The sequence below is a fragment of the Cnephaeus nilssonii genome, assembly GCF_951640355.1.
Source record: "Cnephaeus nilssonii genome assembly, chromosome: 19".
Classification (NCBI taxonomy): Eukaryota; Metazoa; Chordata; class Mammalia; order Chiroptera; family Vespertilionidae; genus Cnephaeus; species Cnephaeus nilssonii.
The window spans coordinates 7,803,560-7,822,521 of NC_137090.1; the positions used below are offsets into that span (position 1 = coordinate 7,803,560).

The following is an 18,962-nucleotide window of genomic DNA, read 5'->3' on the forward strand; positions in this document are numbered from 1 at the left end:
CGCCAGTGTTCCAAATCTCATTACTAGTGCCCTCAAAACATTTTTTCTGCATTATGAAAGGTTGCCACACTGTTACAGTCAAGTCCTGAATTATTATCAACTGAACCACTAAATCCTTTGAATATTTTCTGTTTCTTCTTGCCATTTTTTGCACAATTGTTTTTAGATGAGTAGTCTTCACTTGTTTTTCTCATATCATTATGTCTGAGAGAAAGGATATCCCACGAGTAACATGGCTCGTCATGTTAGCAACTCTCATCCTAAAGGAGGCTGCTGCATTTATGGGGGAACCTCCCCCACCTGTATGTCTTACGTTGGATTTATTAAAAGCAGAGCCCGACACAAGGATTCTTGCACAAGTGATACATAAGGAAGTGCTTTCAGGAGAAATCAGTAAGAAATGGAGGGAAGCAGGACAGGGAAGTAAAAGAAGATAAGCCAAAATGTGGCCGCCATGAAATTTTATGATCATCTGACCCCACAGATGTGGGTGTGAACAATATCACAGACCTGTCCCTCCTGGAGGCATGGTGGCTGGGGCTTTGTACTTCTACATCAGTTATCTCTAGTTCTGGACCACTCTGAGGGGGAAGGGATGGAGAGCCGCAGCCTCCTGTAGGTGAGAACCATGACCTGGAGAACATGTGGTTGAACAGTGTCGGCCACCAGCAGCCCACACTCACACTAGCTTGAGGATGGAGTTCTTTGTGGCAAAGGGGATCTGTAATATAGTTCAGGTCCATGTATTTTTCTCATTAAACTCACTCCAACTGATTGGTTACAATTTCTACAGAAACTTACAAGAGGAGGGTTTGTGGACAGCATCTCTGCTCTTCTGGCTGGCCAGTCTAGTGGAGGGACCAAATTCTAGTCCCTGAGGATTCTGAGCCCTCCGTTCCTATGTCCTCAGCTGTTACTATGGCCACAGCTATTGTACTTGCCCCAAATCTTGGAAATAGAAATTCCCAGAATGCCCTCAGGACACCACCTAAATGCTAAATATTTTCCTCCTTGACGCCATTACTCTTTTCTTTGCTTGCTGATCACCTGGTACTAGAAGCTCAAAGTAATTGGGTGACAGCCATAGCTTTAATTCCAATCACACCTTTACTGTGCCTCGTTAGAGGTAACTCTTTTCTGTTAGACCTAAGGCATTTAGATGCACAGAGCCTACAATTATGGTGGAGGGAGGCATAAATTCCCCCAAATGGACCACTGGGGGTGAAGGTGAATGGGGCAACTCCTATGGAGCCAAATTCTGTGATAATATTCCCTATGACAAGCTCCAACTTGAGAGAATAGACACTACTGAGTTTCTCAATATGCCTGTGTAGAATACAGTGAGCCCTCCTAGGGAATATAGTCAGTGAGCTGGCTTTTCTGGCCTTATGACTAAATCTATTCTACCATATCCACTTCTCTGCACCTTTTGAACCCTTCCTCCTCATCTGTGTGTTATGTGGTACGAGATAAAGTAAAATGGTCATAAGTACTAAAAGGTGATGAAAGTTAACGGTATGCAAGTAAAAGCATATTCCCTTTTACCGACAATTAACCTTATTTTATATTTTACTTTGATATAACTATAGGTGCACAGAAAGTTATAAAAGAGTACAGCAATGTCCTGCACACCCTTCACCCAATTCCCCCCACTGGTCACATTCCATTTATAGTACATATCCAAACTTAGAAATTTACATTAGTACAAATCACAGATCTTGTTCAGAATTTACCAGTTTTATAAGCGTGAGTGTACGTGTGCATGCATGTGTGTGTTTCTATGCAGTATAGTCATGTGTACTGTATAGATTTGTGTAACCACCATCACAATTAAGATACAGAACTGTCCTTCTCCCTAAGGCTCCATCTTTGTAGCCACACCCACTCCCTCCCACTCATCATCCGACACCCCTGCCTACCACTACTCTGTTCTCCATCTCTATAATTTTATTTCCAAGCATGTTCTACAAATGGAATCTTACAGTGTGTAACCTCTGGTGATTGGCTTTTTACACTCAGCAGTCTTCCCTTGAGATCATGCATGTTGTTCAGTGTATCAGTAGCTGTTCTATTTTATGGACACACATAGTTTGGTTTGTTCAACTATTCACCTATGAAGAATAACCTTAACTGTTTCAAGTTCATTCATTTATTCACTCATTCTTTCATTTTTGTGGAAAAATTGTATTGAGGCTTCCTACTTGCAGGCAAACACTGTCACTTTTCAGTCACAAGACATATTATCTAATTTGAGTACTGTTGGATTTAGCAAGTTTGTATTTATTTTCTTTGTCTCCTGTTCCTTATGACTTTTAAAAGTTTCATTATAAGCCTATATCTATTTTCCTCTTGGACTAAAGGGTTCTAATAATTTAGTCTTTCTTACAAGATAATCACTCTTCTGAGAACTAAAATATCACTTTTTTTTACAATAATCAATTTATGTCTCAATTAATTTCTAAAAGGAAGAAAGGCTTGCCATGGGTAAAATATTTGCTAGAAGTAAGAAATACAGTTGGTATTTATCTCTGTAGCCTACTCAGTTATGTTCAAGATTTAGGAGACATAGTAAATTTGGCAGTGACCCAGAAATATAAATGTAGAGAAAAATAGTTTTCCCAAAGTTTTTTTAGCACTTTCCTAAGTCATAACATCGCAGCAGAATTATCTTTTTTTAAAAAAAGAATAGCTGGGTATTTTATTTTGGGTTCTTTCTGTGCTGGATGAGCACAAAGGGACACTGACTATATGCTATTTTAAAAATTCTAATTTTACATGACTACTTCTGAGGACAATTATCAATTCTAAAGTAAAATCATGAACATAGATAGCAGTAAATGAAAAAAAAGTCAATAAAAGGGGATTGAATAGTCATAAATTTATGGATTTGTAGAACTGAGAATCACATTAAAGACCCTCTAACCCAGGGATATTCACATTGTGGGGTGTGCCACCGAATAGACTCCAGAATAGACCTAAAAGCCTATAGAAACTCAGTATAGACTAAAAATGTCTGTACTATAATAATAAAAATTATATAAGTCAGCTCGTTAACTTCTGGACAAAGAAAGGAGAGAGTTAACACTTCATTAAACCAAAGCAAATTTCATTTGGATGAGAAACTCAATATAAAAATTAAACTGTTAATGTACTAGAAGAAATCATGAGGAATTTTGAAACATACTTTTAAGCTTATCCTAAGGAACACACACACACACACACACACACACACACACACACACACACACACACCATGAAGAAAAATATATACTAAATTAATATAAATAAAAATTATCTCTACTGAGTCATCAGTAGGACTCACTCATCAGAGTTCCTAGGGGACAACCTTTTCCTAAAACAGGAGGTCATATGGAATTCGAGTTTTTTTCAGACTCCATGATGAGGCTCTCTAGGGCCTCTGCCCCCACAGCAACTTGATATCTGTTCTTGTTCCCTCATCTTTCTGTGACAGGAGAAGAGGCTCAGGACTTCTCCAATAAAATGCTGCATCTGGTTCACCAGCGTTATGACAACGCAGGCTCAGCACACCAGCCACACCTCCCAGCCGAGGTCCCGTAAGGAGCCCAGGTTGTTAGCACCCGGGGATGTCCACCTGAAAATCAGAGCCAGGGCAGAAGTAGAAACTGGACAGAAAAAAATAAATAAAAGCAACATGAGGAGTTTGGTTTTATTTGACTTATACATCCTTTACGGTAGAGAGGGCTCCTCAAACCCATGTCATCACATCTCCACCACCTGGTTCTTGATTCTTCCTCTGTAAAACCAGCTTAGAGTTCAAGCTCTCCACTGACTATGCTTGGAGGCAGCCATTCCATAATCCATATTCACCATGGTGACTCAAATTTGTTTCTATGAGACACCCACTTAGGCTATTTCAGTCTATTATAGGAATCTGGGGAAAGTCAATCTCTTATGTACAGCAACCATATGACTAGCTGATTAGTGTTTTAAAAAATGAGGGGCATTGACAGATCACCTGTTAGCTCCTTATATACAGTTTCCCCTTGAGTCAAGGAAAGTCAGGGAGAGTGTAGGACACTTAGTATAAAATCTGTTTTGTTGTTGTTGTTTGTATTATGTCCTACCAAATAGGTAACAGCTTCAACGTATAGTTTCTGGATAGCCATTCCTGTCTTGGACTAACCATCCTGAGAACAGAGCCAAGGACATCTCAACATGGTTGAGAGTCTTCTCGTAAAATATGTAAATGAGAAATAAAATAAGAGTCTTTTCACCAAAAGATTTGGAGGCCATGATGTTGAGGATGATGGAATATGCTGAATGACAGAATCTGGTTCAAAAAGCCCTAGACATCCGTGCACAAGACTGTAAATCCCGCAGGATGCAAGGTCAGAGCCTTTCGGAGGTCTAGATGAGTAGCTATCAATGCACACAGCACATGAGTTGGGTAGTTCTAACTGTATTTAAAGTTTTGGGCCCAACTAGTGTGGGTCAGTGGTTGAGGGCAACCTATGAACCAGGAGGTCACGGTTCAATTCCTGGTCAGGGCACAAGCCCAGGTTGCAGGCTCGATGCAGGAGGCAGCTGATCAATGAGTCTCTCTCATCATTGACATTTCTATCTCTCTCTCCCTCTCCCTTCCTCTCTGAAATAAAAAAATATTTTTTTTTAATTGGGAGAAGAACTGATTTGAACCACCACACACCCTAACATTACATTTCCTCTCAGCGCCTCTTCCCAGGTGTACCATCATCAGTACACCTGTTATCAGGTAGAAGAAGAGCTTGAGAACTGCTGGTCTATACTCTACCTACTGCAAGTCTGTAAGAAAGATCAAAGCAGTTTGTATTGAAAAAGACATAGATGTGTACAAGATATTAATTTCCAGGATAAGCCACACATACTGCGCACCACTGTTGCCATTAAACTCTGAATGCCAACATTGACACATTGATGAAAGTGTGTATTATTCAGCCTTAAATAAATCTGCCATGTGTGACAACATAAATGGACCTGAAAGACATTACGCTAAGTGAAGTAAGTCAGTTACGGAAGTACAAATACTGCATGCTCCACTCGTTGAGATATTTAAAAGAGTCAAATTCATAGAAGCAGAGGATAAAATGGTAAATTTTAGGACCTGGGGGAGGCAGAAGTGGGTTGTTATTGTTCAATGGGTACAGAGTTAAAGATATAGAAGATGAATGAATTTTGGAAATTTGCTATACAACATGGTGGCTGTAGTTAACAATAATAGTATGATGCACTTGTTAAGAAGATAGATCTCATGCTAATGTTTTTTAACACACACACACACAAAAAAAAAAACAAAGGGACACAAAAACTCTTTAGAGGTGAAGAATAGGTTTTTACCTTAATTTTGGAAATGATATTATGGTATATGCATAAGTCCAAACTCATCAGAATGTATACATTAGACGTGCAATTTTTTGTATATTACATATACCTTAATAAAGCTGAAGACAAAGAAGAAACATCAAAATTACATGACTTAGTTTTTCCTCCAACACCAGTTATTTGTTTCCCATCAAAAAGTCTAGAAAATGGGCCACAATTCACAGGAGGGAAAGGAAATACCCTAAGAGTCTTATTCTCATGCCAATGATGCCCTGATTCACATTCAACACTTCTCTGCCCACCTGACCCACAACGAATGAGACATCAAACTAAAATGCAGCTGTATCCCCCCAAGTCACCAAAAAGAATGTGGCTTATTATCACCCAAAGGAAGACATGTTGGGCTGTGCAACATGAGACACACATACATGATATAAATGCATAAATCACGTGACAGCTTTCTTTAAGGAAGATGAAGCAAGAAAGACACATAAGGGATGATCCAGGAAGAGCTGAAGTGAGGAATGCTAACCCACCAGGAAAAGGAAACGATGTTTTCCATCCATCTTGAAAAGGTTAGCCAGGAAAACAGACCTGGCTAATTTCATAATCACCTGTTAATTAGGACAAACAAGGACAAGGAAAGAGCACAGCTTCTGATGACAGCAGCCCTTAGCAGGGTATAAAAGGGGACCTGGGGCAAGCGGACTTCCAAACCTTCCAACCCACCTTCCTGAAAACTCACTCCGAACCTCCACCCTCCGACACCATGGTCAACTCCTGCTGTGGATCCGTCTGCTCTGACCAGGGCTGTGGCCAAGGCTGCTGCCAGGAGACCTGCTGCCGCCCCAGCTGCTGTGGCTCCAGCTGTGGTTCCAGCTGCTGCCGCCCCTGCTGTGGCTCCAGCTGCTGCCGCCCCACCTGCTGCCAGACCACCTGCTGCCGCCCCACCTGCTGTGGCTCCAGCTGCTGCCGCCCCACCTGCTGCCAGACCACCTGCTGCCGCCCCACCTGCTGTGGCTCCAGCTGCTGCAGGCCTACCTGCTGCATCTCTAGCTGCTGCCGCCCCACCTGCTGCCAGACCACCTGCTGCAGGACCACCTGCTGCCGCCCCTCTTGCTGTGGCTCCTGCTGTGGCTCCAGCTGCTGTGGCTCTAGCTGCTGCCGCCCCTCCTGCTGTGGCTCCAGCTGCTGCCGCCCCTGCTGTGTGTCCAGCTGCTGCCGCCCCTGCTGTGTGTCCAGCTGCTGCCGCCCTAGCTGCTGCCAGACCACCTGCTGCAAGACCACCTGCTGCCGCCCCATCTGCTGCCAGACCACCTGCTGCCGCCCAGTCTGCTCTAGCGGTTCCTGCTGTTGATCATGGTGACCTGTGCCGACCTGTTTTTCATCAACCAGTCTACTTGATGTAGTCCAAATTGAACTGAGTCATGAGTCACAAGTCCAATTGTCAAAACTCAGTTTCAACTGATTCTTTAACTGATTGTGGCCTCCAAATATAATGCCCCCCTCCACCCCCATATGTTACTCTCTCCCAAATGAATAGAAAGCTTCAATTTTCTCTGAAATTCTTCAATGACTATGTCATCCCAATTGATATATTTCTTCCTTACCACACTTTCTCTTATGAAGATGTCCCCAAATCTTAAATAAATCTTAATTTCCCAAGCATACAAATACAAGAGTATTATGTCTCATTTTTCCTTCTTGAATCAGCATTCTTATCTGTCCACTCTTCTGTTGTGCTCCGCAGAAAGCAGACTATAGCAGGTGATTTTAGAATTTCTAACTTTAGTCCCACATCATCCTCACTCTATTATAGGAAGATGGTTTCCTACAGCAAGCACCTGGAACTTCCTCAGTAGAGAACTTCCTGCGGATGAAGGAGCAAGCTCTGGGCAGGCCAAAAGTCAGAGTTAATGTATCTGGGAACATTGCACAACCAGTGGACGGGAGTTTTTGGTCAATGCTGTGGCTTCTTTTTTCTCTAGTGGGGGCACGCTGTTCCAGTTTCCAGAGGTTCTCGGTGGGATTGCACCCTAGTTGTCTATAGGAGTCATCTTCTCATTAAATCATTTATATTGTGGGTCAAGCATCCAGATGCAGCTCAGCTGACCTCTCCATTTCATCCACTTTCACAACTCTGCAATCGAGGTGTTAGCTGGCACTGGGGTCCCATCTAAAGTCTTCACTGAGCAGGAATCCAGTTCCAAGTTCACTTATGTGGTTGGTGACAGGATTCAGTTCCTTGAGGCCCATTGGAGTCAGAGCCTCAGTTCCCTCTGGTTGTCAGCAGAGACTGTTCTCAGTGCTTGGCCACATACTTCTCTCCCACACGGCCGCTTACTTCCTTCAGAGCCAGTAAGGGAGAGAAATCTGGCTCGTCACCATCTTTTGTAACTTAGTCACTTGATGTTGATTAGAAGCAATTTTCTCACAAGGAGGGAAATATGTAAGACCATGAACACCAAGAGGTAGAAATCACTGGGTCACCTAAGGGGCTGCCTACCACAACTCTTACATAATATTGAGTGAGAGAATAAAAACACACAATACATAGATGAAGATCCCACTTATATAAAATTCATGTAAAACTAAACTACAGTTATCAGGATGCATACCTAGGTGGTAAAACTGTAAAGCACATCAGTGAAAAGATTACTTTAAGAATCAGGACAGTAAGAATCAGGGGGGAAGGAGAGCGATGTGGTCAAGAGAAGACAGGGCCCTCTTGGTGACAGCAATGTCCTATTTCTTGACTTGGGTGTTGGGATAGATAGATGCTTGCTTCATAATTATTTATTACTAGAGGCCCGGTGCACGAAATGCATGCATGGGAGGGGGGGGAGTCCCTCAGCCCAGCCTGCACCCTCTCCAATCCTGGACCCCTCAGGACTGCTGGCTCCTAACCGCTCACTTGCCTGCCAGCCTGATCCCCCTAACTGCTCTCCCCTGCCTGCCTGATCGCCTCTAACCGCCTCTGCCTCAGCCCCGCCACCATGCTTTGTCTGAAAGGACGTCTGGAAGGTCTTCCGGAAGATGTTCAGTCTAATTAGCATATTACCCTTTTATTAGTATAGATATTACACATATATGTCTTATACATTTTCCAGTATACAGTCGTCTCCCCCCTTGAATCTGAGGTTTTGTTTTCTGTAGTTTTAGTTACCCACAGTCACCCATGGTCTGAAAATAGTAAATGGAAAATTCCAAAAATAAATAATTCATAGTTTTCAGTTGCATGCCATTCTGAGTAGCAGGTGAAATCTTGTGCTGGCCTGTTCCATCCCACCCAAGTTGTGAATCCTCCCTTTGTCCAGTAAATCCATACTGTATACGCTACCCACCCATCAGTCACTTAGTAGCTGTCTCAATGGTCAGATCAACTCTCTTGGTGTTACAGTGCTTGTGTTCCTTATTTACTGCTGTTAGTCATAGTGACCTGTGCCCCAAAGTGTAAGAACAGTGATGCTGGTAATTCAAATATGCCAAAGAGAAGCCCTAAAGTGCTCCTTTTAAGAGAAAGTTCTTAATAAGAAAATATTTTTTAAAGCATATGCTGAGGCTGCTAATTTCTACAGTAAGACTGGATCTTCTGCCCTAGCCAGTTTGCTCAATGGATAGAGCACTGGCCTGCTGACTGAAGGGTCCTGGGTTCAATTCTGGTCAAGGGCACCTTCCTATCTAGGGCATATGCCCAGGTTGTGGGCTCAATTCCCAGTAGGGGGCATACAGGAGGCAACTGATCAATGATTCTCTCTGATCACTGATGTTTTTATCTCTCTCTCCCTCTCTCTTCCTCTCTGAAATATATAAAAATATATTTTTTAAAAAAAGAATGGATCTTCTACCCATAAATTGTGATGAAGGAAAAAGAAATTGGTATCAATTTATTGAGAGACCACATTCACATAACTTTTATTACAGTACTAGAGATTCAGTGCACAAATTCGTGCACAGTTGGGGTCCGGTCGGCCCCGCCCCAATTGGGGTGGATCAGGGCTGAGCCTGTTGGGAGGAGGAGACAGCAGGAGGTTGGCTGGCTGGCCCGCCCTGATTGGGGCCCGATCAGGGCTAGGCCGGCTGGGGGGAGGGGCCCTGCCTGCGATTAAGGTGTGGGGGCTGACTGGGGACCCAGCTGGCCATGGAGAGGGGCTGTGGGCCAACCCCGCCCCTGAATGGGGTGGGGGGGCCCATCAGGGGTCAGTGGTTGAGGGAGGGGCCCTGAGAGGTTGGCCGGCCAGCCCCACCCCCACTGGAGTGTGTGTGGGAGTGATCGGGGGCAGAGCTGTTTGGGGGGAGGGGCTGCAGGAGGTTGGCCGGCCAGCCCCACCCACCATGGGCCGATTCGCTGGCGGCAGTGGGTGTCATAGGGACTGGGTCATTCCTATCACTGGCTTTTTATATATATAGATAGTCTTATAACTGTTCTGTTTTATTATTAGCTATGTTCGTTTATCTCTTACTGTGCCTAATACATAAATTAAACTTTAACAAAGAGACCAGCTGGAGAGAGATGCAGCAAACATATCTGCCAGCAAAGTAACAACGTAATAAACTGTGGGATGTTGTAGTAACCAGAGCCATGTAGATAAATTGTCTGCCACAGTTTAAGATACAGAACACGATCCAAAGTTTGAAACATCTAAGGAAACCCATTCCAGTGGCTTAGAGGCCACCAACATCACACACGTACAGAGGTCCCCTTCCTCATTGCTCACAAATGACGCACAGGGGTCATTTTTCTCTTGTCCCATGCCCGATGCCACACTATGCTGATGGAATTTCCTCCACTTTAGTCACTGGAAGAAATGCCCAACCAGGAACATGTCTGCCCAGATCCCATCCTGAGGGGATACGGAGAGGAGAGTAAGGAATGTAACCCCAAATGTTAAATGGAGGAGGAGAGTGTGGTCTAGAACATGCCTGGAGGTATGACTCAGAGGAAAAGCAAATCAGACAGAATTTAGCATATCTGGAAAGGAAAATGTTGTTTCCAATAAGTTTAAACCATTAAACAGATAAACATTAATGTGTAATCTGATAATTACTCAAACATTAGGTAAATAAAAACAAGGAAACATGTGGACAGCTCACCCTGTTCAGACAGTATATAAGAGGCCTTGCCACAAGGAGACCCCCAAACTCAAGAACCTCACTCTCCTGGAAACCCACCCAGAACCTCCACCCTCTGACACCATGTCCTGTTGTGGCTCCGTCTGCTCTGACCAGGGCTGTGGCCAAGGCTGCTGCCAGACCACCTGCTGCCGCCCCAGCTGCTGTGTGTCCAGCTGCTGCCGCCCCAGCTGCTGCATTTCTAGCTGCTGCCGACCCTCTTGCTGTGGCTCCAGCTGCTGTGGCTCCAGCTGCTGCCGCCCCTCCTGTTGCATCTCCAGCTGCTGCCGACCCTCTTGCTGTGGCTCCAGCTGCTGTGGCTCCAGCTGCTGCCGCCCCTCCTGTTGCATCTCCAGCTGCTGCCGCCCCTCTTGCTGTGGCTCCAGCTGCTGTGGCTCCAGCTGCTGCCGCCCCTCCTGTTGCATCTCCAGCTGCTGCCGCCCCTCTTGCTGTGGCTCCAGCTACTGTGGCTCCAGCTGCTGCCGGCCCTGCTGCTGCCCCTGCTGCTGCCTCCGCCCAGTCTGTGGCCAGGTCTCCTGCCACACCAATTGCTATCGCCCCACCTGTGTCATCTCCACCTGCCCCCGCCCCATGTGCTGTGCCATCTGTGACTGCTGAATCTTTGCCTGTAATCTGTCACACTATGGATGTCCTCACAAGTCACCTAAAGTGTGTTGAGCCAGCCAGTGACTGGGGAATGAACTCCTGGCTGCCAACTCTTCTGATTTGGCATTCAGAGTTGGTGTTCAATTCCAGGAAATGATAAATGAAAACACATTTGTCAAATGGTTTTAACCGAGGCCCAGATGCATCTATTTTTGAACCAACACTGTCTCATCCGAAGTATATACTGTATGTGATGATCTCATATAACATTGGCTCCATATGTTCTTAATAAACAGCCATTTTCCCTAATATAGAAATCTGCTCATTTGTTAATTTGATGTGTGTGTGTGTATATATGTGCATGTGTGTGTACATGTGTGTCTTTATGACTTCACACTTAGAAATGTTGCATGAAATGCAGGACAGTAAGTTTGGGAGCAGTTACTTATCTTGGAATCAAGATTCCACAGGGCATTCCTTGCATGACACAGGCCAAGTTACTTAATATCTTTAAGTCTCGGTTTTTTTCTCTGTGAAATGGGGATAATACATTATGCTCTTCAAAGGTTCAAAGACATAATCCATGTAATAAATACACTTAGCACAGAGGTGAGGAGCATGATGTAAGCTCTCAGTAAATATCATTTTTATTGTCACCACTATTGAAACACTACCCTGGTTGAGAATACTACCTTAGTATCTTGTTCTCTTTGACAGAACAACAAAGAAAGTTTGTATAATTGTTTCACTGTCCTCTAGACCTTTAAGTATTGGCATATGTCTCAACTGTCCTTTAAAAACTCCAGTGAGTTGAACATCATACAGACATCTAAATTTCATTGGACTACATTTCTACTTGCAGTATGTCCCATTACTGGTTGTGTTAATAAATTTGGGTGTTTTTCTTAGCTGGAGTACTTCTTCCTCCCTCCCTCCACCCCTTCCTCATTTTCTCTCTAAATAATAAACTTTATCTCAGAACACTAAGTGTACCTTCTATATACAGATTTCTGGAAATGTATTAAAGTCCATGGCAACTTCTCCATAAAAATTTTAAAACTTTTAAAAATATGTTTTTATTGATATTTATTTATTTATTTTAGAGAGAGAGAGCTAGAAAACATCAATTGAGAGAGAATCATTGATCAGCTGCCTCCTGCACGGCCCTACTGGGGATCGAGCCCACAACCTGGGCCCACACCCTGACCGGGAATTGAATCCCAGTGACCACTTGATTCAGGGTCGACGCTCAACCACTGAACCACACAGGCTGGGCTTTTAAAACCGCTTATTAATAGATGTTCAAGCCCAGCTGAAGTGGCTCAGTTGGTTGAGCCGCTGTCCCATGCACCAAAGGGTTGCCTGTTCATTTCCCAGTCAGGGCACATACCTGGGTTGCAGGTTTGATCCCCTGTTGGGGAGTGTATGGGAGGATAGTCTACTGATGTTTCTCATATCTATGTTTGTTTCTCTCTCTCACACACACTCCCTCGTTCTCTCCATTCCTTTCTCTAAGCATGTCCTAAAATTTTAGTATTTCAAAACATAAACTCCTTCATAATTTTAGTTTCTCATGTTATTCAAGTTTCCTATCTTCCTGATGGTTTTACTCTCCTGACTTAGGCTTTTGTCACCTTGCTTGGGCTTACGTAAGAGCACACATGCAGGATATTCCTTTGAGACTCAGTTTTCTTATCACCAAAAGAAAATTCTCCTCCTTAGCTGCGAAACTATCTCACAATATATACAATAATATCATTTTTATCCTATATAATCGAGCTAATATGCTAGTTAGACCAAAAAGCAGAACGACCATCCGGGCCTCTAGTACTAATATAAGGGTCTATAACTTTTGGTTCATAATCTGAAGTACATTAAAGACATTTTAAATTCAAAATTTGCATATATCAGAGTTTTATATATTAGCTGGGTTATATTTCCAAAAAGCAAATGTAACTGAGAGTTGATTGTTATTTCTAAAAAAAATTTTGAAAGTTCTAAGGTGTCAAGAAACAAACCATATAGAGATTGATATAAAATGGGCTTCACCCCAACATAAGTTGAGTGTTAGGGTCTTAGTGGGACGGTTAGCTTGACACGCAGGCAGACAGGGCAGGGGTCCAGTGGGAAACAAAGGCAGGTGGAACATAGGCAGGGGCAGACACGGCAGTTTGAGCAAAGCCTAATCACAGGAACCAACCATGCAGAAACAATAAAATGTTTCTGGACTCAAAGCGGGAGACGTGTGAAACTAGGGCGGGTTTGCAACAATAAGTTGAACTGATGCATAGAAACAGGGAAAGTTCAGGTCCGTTGCTGGGCGAGAACATTTGAGGGAATCAATCAGGTGATGACACAGATAGATATAGAGCAGGCCGGTAGCCAATATATACGCCTAGACTACAAAGCTTCATGGGCAACCCATTATTGGATCCCGTCCCTGTGCGGGAAGTCTGAATCTGCTTGTAATAAATTTCCCACACTTTTGCTTAAATCTTTTGGTCTGTGATTTAATTTGGCTTCACAAGTCATGACCCTGGGGAAAAAAACCTTGGCTCACCATCTCAGTTATCAGTATGACTATGTAATGAAGCCTCCAGAAAAAAAAAAACAAAACAGAAGAATGGTGTTCAGACAGCATCTGGTTGGTGGACATTTAGAGCACCATTTATTTATCCTTTAAAATTTTTAATTGTTGGCTTTTAGGAGGCAGGTGTCATAAATTATACACATAGGTAGTTATAAAATATATAAATAAATAGCTAAGGTATCTTTTATAACTTTTCTGAAAAACCCTCCTAATATCTCCATTTTCAATTTGGTCCAATTCTCTTCTGATTCTTTCTTTGAAATAACTATTATACTCATTTTATCACCTGATGCTGTGAACACACCTCCCACCCTGCCCCACTTAAACCTTTTAAGCAACATCTCTCCCCAGAAATCCAGTGTGTTTTGGCATTTCGAAAGGCAGATCAAAAATTAAAATAAATTGTATATAATAAATATATTACTTCTTGCCTAAATGCTTTTAATAGATCCTCACCATTTCTTATGGAATTCAAGGCTACACACGATCCTTCCCACATTCTAGCAACCTCACCACATCTCTCACTATTTATTAAAATAGACCTTCCAGACATATCCCTCTCATCATCATGAGCCAGGGTTGTTCTCTTTTTAATCCTTTTTCTGTCTATATATGTGAATAACATGTTCTCAACATCAGTGTGTCATTTTTTATGACCTAGACAAACTCTTCACTTACTAAAAAAAAATACTCCTTTATCAAAAATGTGTTCTATTTCAAGCCTGGGGGATAAAAAGATGGGTAAAATACTGCCCTAATGGAGTTGACATTCTAGAGAGAGCTAGCTATATACACACATTTCTGGTAGAGAATGCTATAGAACCCACACATACACAAAGCACAACAGAAGGTCCATGGAGGAAGAACTTTGCTCTGCAACAGCCAAGAAAGACAATGGGGGAAGATGGCATTTGAACTTCGTCATAAAAGATAACTAGGAGAATGCTGAACTCATGAGAGACTTTGCAGGAAGAGGGAATATCATGAGGGTAATTTGTTCTTTCCTCGAATTAGTTTTTTCCTGAATGCCTGTGGCACTGAAGAAGACCTCTTATTATGACTATAATCATACAGGCATTGATTACAAAACCATTTATGGATGCAATTTCTATGTACATGCATGTATGATGATGAATATGGCATTTATATCCCTCTTAATTCATCTAAGAAAGTCTTAAATATAAGTGATACTACAAAAACTACTAGATCTTTTAGCTCAGAATGTTTAAAAAAGATTTTAAGAAAATGTCCATAAAGTATAATCATGACATATCTTGATATTTTGAAAGGCCGATAAAAAAATTTTGTCCCAATTACTCTACCCGACCTGAGAGGAGATTTATGAAGATCAAAAGTGATCAATCCCAGATGACTCTTTGCTATTTAAAAACACTGAGTCACTGCTAACTGTTTCAAAGTGCATCAGGGTGATGAAAAATAACACAGCTTGGAATGTCCTAGTAATTTTATTAGCTCAATGGACACCCAGAAAACACAATGAATCATAAGTTTCCTTATTTCTCAAACTCAAAAAAATGAGCTGACTTCCTTCTTTCCTATCAGCATTCCATCTGATCGAAACACAAAATTTTCCACCAGAAAACCTAGCCCCAACAGAAGTGCTCCCAAAGTTATGTCAAGGTGAGGAACAGACAAGAGATAGTGGCCCGCCTGTGTCACATGATACCCAGGGAGTGAAATCTTATGACACTGCAAACAAGGGAGAAACACAAAAGGTGATTCATGTGGGAACACTGGGGAACTTGATAAAAGGGAAATGACTGTGTTCTATATGATGAAAGTTTTTACTAGAAAAATGCAGTGATATTATTTACTAAATGCATTTGTAGTCTTATAAACAAAAACAAGGAAATAGTAATCATAGAAGTCCCTCAGCTGGGTATAAAAGGGGACATGTAGTAAGAAGACATCCAAAGTCAAGAACCACACTCTCCTGAACACCCACCCAGAACCTCCACCCTCTGACACCATGGTCAACTCCTGCTGTGGATCCGTCTGCTCTGACCAGGGCTGTGGCCAAGGCTGCTGCCAGACCACCTGCTGCCGCCCCAGCTGCTGCCAGACCACCTGCTGCCGCCCCACCTGCTGTGTGTCCAGCTGCTGCCGCCCCAGCTGCTGTGGCTCCAGCTGCTGTGGCTCCAGCTGCTGCCGCCCCTCCTGTTGCATCTCCAGCTGCTGCCGCCCCTCCTGTTGCATCTCCAGCTGCTGCCGCCCCAGCTGCTGTGGCTCCAGCTGCTGTGGCTCCAGCTGCTGCCGCCCCTCTTGCTGTGGCTCCAGCTGCTGTGGCTCCAGCTGCTGCCGCCCCACCTGTTGCATCTCCAGCTGCTGCCGCCCCTCTTGCTGTGGCTCCAGCTGCTGTGGCTCCAGCTGCTGCCGGCCCTGCTGCTGCCCCTGCTGCTGCCTCCGCCCAGTCTGTGGCCAGGTCTCCTGCCACACCAATTGCTATCGCCCCACCTGTGTCATCTCCACCTGCCCCCGCCCCATGTGCTGTGCCGTCTGTGACTGCTGAGCACCTTCCCTGAACCCATTCTCTCTCCTGCATCTTGCTCATCACAGAAGCAGACCCTGTGCACCTCAGAGATGCCTTAGGACTACCCATTCCCTTCAACTCTGTGTCCATATCCTGGCCTCAGGCCAAACTCTCTCTTTAGCTGACTTTTCTCTGATGTGGATCCAGAGGCTGAAATTAGGTGGCATTTATAATAAGCAATTATTAGATTTATGCACATTCTGTACCTGATCTTTTGATTTCTGGGTTCCAGGTCATCCTGTCCAAAATATGGAAATTCCTGTAGGGCCTGTCGGGCCACTGATATCACAGCCTCAGATCTGAAAACCTTAAAGGGCCCTATCTTGTATTTCCTTTAAGAGGGATGCTTCAGTATCTTATTGTTGTTTCTAAATAAAGCTCTATTTTCTTGGCTTAGAAATACATTGTTCTTGTGTCTCTTACTTTGTGATGATTGTCCTCATTTCCAGGGAAATTATATCCAACACACAATTGAATCAGGTTTTGTAATTCTTGTTCTCACCTTCAGGAAAACCCTAACATGTATTAACATTAAAAGCAAATAAACAAGCCCAGAAATAATAACAATACATAGATGACTCCAAAAGCTTTAAAGAATAATAAAGATTTTCACTTAAAATGTGTGGGGTTATACCCCACAGCAAACCTTTCTAAAATATTTTTAAGAACATATATTTCCACTCCTCTATTAGTTGACTTCATTCTCCTTCCCTCTCTCTCTCTCTCTCTCTCTCTCTCCTTCTTCCTTCCCCTCCCCATATCCATCATTTTACCCCTCTTTTTCTTGGAAAACTAGAGTCCTCCTCAAGGTTTATACATCTCTCATGTAACCCAATTTATTGCATTCTTAGCTTCTCTCATTTCAGCTCCATCCATTAACAACAAAATAGTTCTCTTTTGGAAAAAAATCAACCTTCCTGAGAAGTTGGGGGGTAGCAGAAAATGGAAAACACTTAAATTTTAATATTTTCCTATCCGCTTGCCTTTTCTGGGATGTGTATTTGACGGTATGGCCTGGAGAACTAGGGGGAATGTGGAGACTGACAAGAAACCACTTAATGGACTAGTTTGGTTCTTAGGTAAACCTGGAAGGCTCCCAAATTCCTATGAACACTATCCTAGGAAAAATAAGGTAAAAATAAATTTCTGAGGAATGCATGCTAGTGAAAGTAGGAGAAATATTTAGAAAGCTTTGTATGAAATGCATATTCTAGGAGTTGTAGGATTAATAAGTAATATAGTGGTATTGAATTATGAATATGCTTGACTTCCATAAATTCTACACATAAGTAATAAAAATAATGAAAAAATAATTTAACTTGAGTAGGGGCATTATTCTCCAACCCCACTCAAGGCACAGAACTCCTGATAGACCAGAGATGGTAAATGATAATTGGTTGTACCTTCAGTTGGTTTCAGCATACACATTTTTTGGTTGTTGTGTGTGTGAGGTGGGTTTTTTTGTGTGTGTGTGTGTGTGTGTGTGTGTGTGTGTGTGTGTGTGTGTGGTTGTTTTCTTGGGGGGGGGCTGTATCAGTACATTTCCCCCCCCAGAAAGATGTAAAGAAGTGAAAAAATTGAAAAGGAAACAAACAAACAAACAAACAAACAGAAAAGACATTTTTTGCAGATAATCTGTCTTCATGGAAAATCTAGGAGAATTTCACATGTATGAAATTGGTATGTGTATTAGTTATTTAGCATCGGTTAAAATTTAGCAGTTTATAAGAACAAACATTTATTATCTCACACACTTCCAGAGGGTTAGAAATTCAGCAGTGGCATGTTGGGGTCTCTCATGAGCTTACAGGCAAGTTTCTGGTCAGGGCTGCATTCATATGCGCAGAAGAAAATCCATTTCCAAGCTCACTCACACGGCTCTTGGCAAAAGGATTCAGTTCTTCCCCATGTGGGCTGCTCACACAACATGGCAGCTGGCTTCCCCCAGAGTGAGAAGGATCTCAGAAAGCCAGAGCAATAGAAGGAAAACTCAAGAAGGAAGCCACAATCTTCTTATAATAACCTAATCTTGAAAATGACTTACTCTTCCTACTTCTCTATTCCATTTATTCATTCGAAGTGAGTCACTGTCTCCAGCTCGCACTGAAGGGCAGGGGATTACACAAGGACATGAGCACAGGGAGGCAGGGACTGCTGGGGGCCCTATGAAAGGCTGCGAGAGATTACAATCTAAAGTGGTTTTTAATGCCATGGGCCTGTAGGGAGTGTCCTGGGTCACAGGAAGTTAAATGTCTGAAGAGAAGATGAATATGAACTGAGCTATAGGAAATACCAACATTTATAAATTGAAAAAGGAGCGACAGCAACCACAAGGAACCAGAAAGGACTAGCCAGAGAAGTGAGAAGACAACTAGTAGCATGCAGGGTCCAAAAGACAGCGGCCACTTGAAAAGTTAAAGGACAGGATTCCACATCCAGCTATGATAAAGCAGCTAGTATCACACAAATCGCTCAATGAAACTAACTATGAGAATTGGAGAAAATTAAGAAACAGTTGTTTTAAAGCATTGGAAACTGACCTATGTAGGCAGGATTGAGGGCCCAAGGTCTAAGTCAATGAAATCATTTCCGGTGGAAGATAAATCGCCTTAAGTCTCTGAAGTGTTTCATGTTCAATGTCTGGCATTCAATTTAAAAAAATTACCAGATTTGCCAGAACATAAAGGACCAAATGACTAAAAACAGGGCAAAAGGCAAAGAAAATATAATAGAAATACATTCAAAGGTGATACTTATGTAGGT

At 42.8% G+C, this 18,962-nt stretch overlaps 1 protein-coding gene across 7 annotated transcripts in view; it reads left to right on the forward strand.

Annotated features, from left to right (window-relative positions):
• Nucleotides 1-6,109: 6,109 nt before the first annotated feature.
• LOC307115138 (uncharacterized protein) overlaps nt 6,110-18,962 on the forward strand; it is a gene marked incomplete at both ends in the record, with an annotated part of 45,452 nt that continues 32,599 nt past the window's right edge. The window contains 3 exons of one of the 7 annotated variants that reach the window (XM_079798189.1): nt 6,110-6,177; nt 10,779-10,918; nt 15,691-16,178. In XM_079798189.1, the coding sequence (XP_079654315.1) occupies nt 6,110-6,177; nt 10,779-10,918; nt 15,691-16,178 (696 nt within the window). Of the gene's footprint in view, nt 6,671-10,582; nt 11,071-15,690 lie in introns of those variants that run through there. The other 6 variants (XM_079798190.1, XM_079798188.1, XM_079798184.1 and 3 more) reach the window with 6 other exon arrangements.